This window comes from Rhamphochromis longiceps, linkage group LG20, assembly GCF_057381845.1.
Source record: "Rhamphochromis longiceps isolate RC_006_pf linkage group LG20, R_longiceps_female_GT1.1, whole genome shotgun sequence".
In the NCBI taxonomy this organism is placed as follows: domain Eukaryota; kingdom Metazoa; phylum Chordata; class Actinopteri; order Cichliformes; family Cichlidae; genus Rhamphochromis; species Rhamphochromis longiceps.
Genome location: NC_140576.1, coordinates 3431490 through 3436089, shown reverse-complemented (window position 1 = coordinate 3436089; position 4600 = coordinate 3431490). Strand labels below are relative to the sequence as shown.

Sequence of the window (4600 nt, the reverse complement as noted above, 5' to 3'; positions counted from 1 at the left end):
AGTCTTTCCAAAATGTTCTAGCGTATGAACAGATCCAGAAGAGGTGTTGCACAGTCTCAGGATGGCTTCCACAAACTCCACAGTTCACATTTATGTCCCTTTTGAACTTTGTCATGTAATGATTAGCAGGATAAAATTTATGCAGTATTTTAAATGAGACTTCCTTCACTTTATTCATTACCAGATACTTGTTAGGAATTGACCATACTCTTTTCCAGTTAATGTCACTGACAAAGAAATTCCAATAAGAGACCACATGTGGGATAGTTAGAGATTCTGTCTGGAACAAAGCACGGATATTCTTATTACTTTTACTGTGGTTTGTTAGACAGATTCTTCCTATGTGTGAATCCAAAGGGTTGGGGAGAGAAACAGATGATATGCAAGGTTGAATACCTTTAAAAAGCATTATAATACCCGTAGGTATTGCATCAAATAATATGGCATATTCTTTGGGTGTGGCTGGAAATTTATAGGTGTTTAAGAATTCTGAATAGGACATAAGCTGCCAATCAGGATTAAACAGCTGATTCACTAAAACAATCCGTTTCTCAACCCACCTAGAAAAAATAATGATTTATTTTTATACACTATGTTCCTATTATTCCAAATTGAATACGTATGGGGTGTAAAGTTGTGTTTATATATAAGGGACCAAGCTAATAGAACTTGTTTGTGAAACATCGAAAGCTTTTCTGGAAGCTGGCTTCAAAGCTTGTGTCGAGTAATTTAGGGGGCGTTTCCGCGATGCGCGTCTCGAGGCTTGCTTCATTTATGGGAGGAGCTGAAAATGATGACGTCCGAAGCCTCGCTTCCCGGCTGTACCGCGTGACTGGTTCATGAAGTAGTTCGAACTTTGCCGCGAGCTATGACAGCGATATAAAGCCCTCAGACTTCATTCAAAATGTGGGTGTTTGATGGAGAGTTGTTAGCGAGAGTTTGTAGACAGTTTGGAGGTTTATGAGAGTGAGGAGAGAAAGTCAGGAGAGAATGGAGCCAGCTAAGAAGAGGAGGATGTCCTCCCCTGTGTGGGAACATTGTGATTTTATTCCTCTCAACAAGGTATGTAGGCCTACATTTCTACAGAAGATGTATTTTCATAATACTGATGGTGCAATAAAACTTATGTTAAGCTGTCTGTACTTTTGTACAAGGTGAAGTGTTTGCTATGTGCCAGGGAGCTGGGATATAACAACAACACCTCATCCATGCTTAGGCACTACAGAGCTTTGCATGAGAATAAGGGGAACACCGATTGTGGAGCAAGACCAGGTGAGCCATCAAATGCAATGATAATATAGCATGCAGTAATGTTACTAAATGATATAACAATATTATACAATGCAATAAGTGACGTGTGTGATATTTATATTTGTGCTTTGTCTTTATTGTCTTTCCTCAGGAGAACAATCTCAAATAGATGAAGACCTGGTTACCATGGTGATTGAGGACTCCCAGCCATTTAGCATTGTGGAGGACAAAGGATTCAAAAGATTTGTTAAATCATTAAATCCTAGCTATGTTCTGCCCACTAAAAAGGTCATAAAAGCAGTGAAAATTTAGTTTTTACAGAATAAAATGTGGGCAGGACTGAGGCTCAAAGCCTCAGTGTGTAGCTGTCCATACCTCAACGTTACAAAAGCACAACCACTGTCCACACCCCAACCACACCTCACCTCACAGTAAATGATCATTTCCATTTTAAGCATTTCCAAATAATCATTTTCCATACTGCCAGTATAAATATACACAGTATGCTGCCATCACTACAATATACATGTTTTACACACTCCTTTTGTTGTTGACATTTACAGGCTGTGTGCAAAAGGCCACACTCTTCAAATTCATGCCAACTAATATTTTTACATCCAGTAGGTGTCCTACTAGAGCAAATGAAGCTTCAAGAAGCTTTGCGCTGGGGTGAACCAATTGGATGAAAAGCTTCAGTGCTTCACGAAGCTTCATCTGCCCATCACTAGTGCAAAGATCTATATAAGCTACCTTTAGAACGATGACATTTACTTGATGGAGCAGTTATTTCAGGTGGGCCACAGAGTCAAGCTTAGCCAGTCCTGGCAGACCAGCTGATCCCAGTACCAGCCCACATCAGCTGATGGCTCAGATGAGACCTTACTTCACATTCAGTCGTCAGATCTCAAGCCGTGACTTAACCAGTGTCCTATCTTTTGTCAGTGAAACAGCTCTGTTCAGTGCTGAGTCTCCTTGCTGCTCGCTGCGTGCCTCAGGGTTGCCTGTTTGCACTTGAAAACATGGAAGTCCCAGAACGGAGCCATACTGTCCCCTATGAATGACTGCAGATGGAAAAGCCAATCTTCTTTGAAACATAACGGTCCTGACTGAAATGTTTCTGTTCTTTTTCATGAACGTTTTAGGCCAGCAGCTGGACTCCCTCAGATCTGCAGTGTATAACCCAGTGAAGGACTTCTGGACAGATGAGTGAACAAAGTACAGAACATCCTCTCTCTGACCTTCAAGAGCCTCACTCAACCGAGGCATCTGGCAAGTATTTTCACCCTAAACCTCAAATAAAAAGACAAATAGTGCCGACAAAGTTGAAAATGCACTGAATCTGTTGGATAAATGTGTTCTACGTTCTGTGTTCTGGGCAACTAATGTGGATGGGTTTTTTTTCTTTTACTTTTAAAGATATTAAAGGTGGGCTAGCTTTCATTAAACCCTTTGTATACTAGCTGACTACTTGACTGTCACATAAATGACACTGTATGTTGTACGATATGTACGGAGTAGCATCACAACTGAGCAGACAGTGGTGAGGACTCAAATAGTGTCTGTGTTAAATTGTTGGCTAGATTGTGTGTGTGCATACACGCTATTACCCCTCAGCCGTTAAAAGGCTGATGGTATTTTCGTCACCCCACCAGTGGTGTGGGTGGTGTGGATAGCTAAGTTTGTGAATGCGATAACTCGAAAATGAAGCAGTGTACGAGCTTTAAATTGATGCCACAGGAGTATCTACTAAAAATAGCTGACACGTATGAATCTCACTGACCTCAGCCAGGTCAGAGGTCAGGTTTTCTGAAAATCTGGTCAATGCCGTAACTCGTGAACGAGGCATCGTAGGACTTTGACATTGACACCATAGATGCAGCTGCTAAAAATCTTGGATGAGTTTGAATCTCACTGACCTTGACCTAACCCCCACCTGGCTGCAGCTGCCCCTCCCGGATCCAGGCTCTGCTGGAAGTTTGTTCCTGTTAAAACGGAGTTCTTCCTTCTCACTGTCACCAAATGTGTACTCATAAATCGTCATCTGATAACTGATTGTTGGGATTTTCTCTGTATTATTCTTATAATATAAAGAAGCTTGAGGTGACTGCTTTTGTGATTTGGTTCTATGTAAATACAATTGAATGATTATTGGCTAATATATAAATGGCTTTTTAAAAATTCCCTTATTAGTTGGATTCTACTTTTGCTTTGGCTCGATTTCCAAATTCTAGTCTTAAGGTGATTTTTTTTTTCTTTTTTAACAACCTAATGCTTAAATGTCTTGCTTAGTCAAAAGGTCATACACCTACACTTGGACACGTGTCTGTCTGATTAACAACTAAAAACATCAGGAGATAAAGCTAGTTAACTTTTTATTTTTACTAGAAGAGACTTGAGTTTCATATTTTAAGATTTGCCAGCGTTAGGATGTACTTCTTGGACCTGGCCGCTAGGTGTCACACTTGACCGGAGCATCCAACAAGGCCTCCTGCACTGGCATGTTGCTCTCCACAACACCTCTGAGCAAAGATTTGGTTTCAGTTTGCAGTTCCAAGTTACAGCTTGACTTTTTTTCCATATTTAAATATCAGATTGATTAATACAAAAAATGCTGAGACACTGTCGACTCAGTTCACTTTTTTTTTCATTCTGGTTTTCAAACCAACCCAATGTGGCTCCCAGACCCCAAGAATGACAAATGATGTTTGTGCAGGATGATGAGTTGAAAGTCCTTCGTAGTGTAAACCTTCATTGTAAATTGGATATTTAGAGCTGACATAATGAGATAAAGATGCTGATTGGAAAAGCAAATATTTGATCAGGCTGTTCTTTTGAAGAAGCTCTGTTAGCATTGGTGATATAGCATTCACAAGAAAAGTGTTTTATTCTTGGAGAAATAAACGTGCACCTGTGTCACAACTGAGACTGAGACATATGGGGCAGGCAGGGGGGAATAAATGTTTGAGTCTATATTCGATACATGTTATCATTATGAGGAGAATCGTGTAGCTGAGGGTCATGCTCACAGTGCCCGCAGTGCTGTTCTCTCAGCTGCTGCTTGATAACTTGGTGCTGATTGAGACATTAATATTGCATTGATCTGCTGCTTCACTCGCACGGGGCCACTTCTTTACAACACGTCATGTAAAAGCTCGGTAAGGGGAAGGTCTGCAACGACTGACTTCTCTGTTGCTTTAGCTGTCACTTTGTGCTTCGTCCTATATATTTACTTTTAATTTCTGAGCCGTTTCTGCTGTATCTTAATGTCAAATGGTAACCAGCAGACTGACAGTGGAGTATATAAAGAGATTTCATTTCTTTTATTCTAGCATTTGCATGCATCTGAAAA

The 4600-nt window shown here is 40.5% G+C and overlaps 1 protein-coding gene across 1 annotated transcript; it reads left to right on the top strand.

The window, feature by feature from the left end:
* The first annotated feature begins 831 nt into the window (after window positions 1-831).
* LOC146644667 (uncharacterized) lies at window positions 832-3342 on the top strand. The gene is made up of 4 exons (XM_085394524.1): window positions 832-1062; window positions 1155-1272; window positions 1403-1440; window positions 2394-3342. Exons 1-4 carry the CDS (start codon window positions 961-963, stop codon window positions 2436-2438), a joined length of 303 nt encoding a protein of 100 aa, XP_085250650.1. The 5' UTR covers window positions 832-960; the 3' UTR covers window positions 2439-3342.
* The last annotated feature ends 1258 nt before the right edge of the window (window positions 3343-4600 follow it).

Bases quoted from the DNA above. Each gene is read 5' to 3' on its own strand.
- LOC146644667 (XM_085394524.1), top strand. From the start codon at position 961: ATGAGAGTGAGGAGAGAAAGTCAGGAGAGAATGGAGCCAGCTAAGAAG. The intron at 1,273-1,402 runs GTGAGCCATCAA...GTCTTTCCTCAG, and splicing joins CGATTGTGGAGCAAGACCAG to GAGAACAATCTCAAATAGAT. The intron at 1,441-2,393 runs GTGATTGAGGAC...TGAACGTTTTAG, and splicing joins ATGAAGACCTGGTTACCATG to GCCAGCAGCTGGACTCCCTC.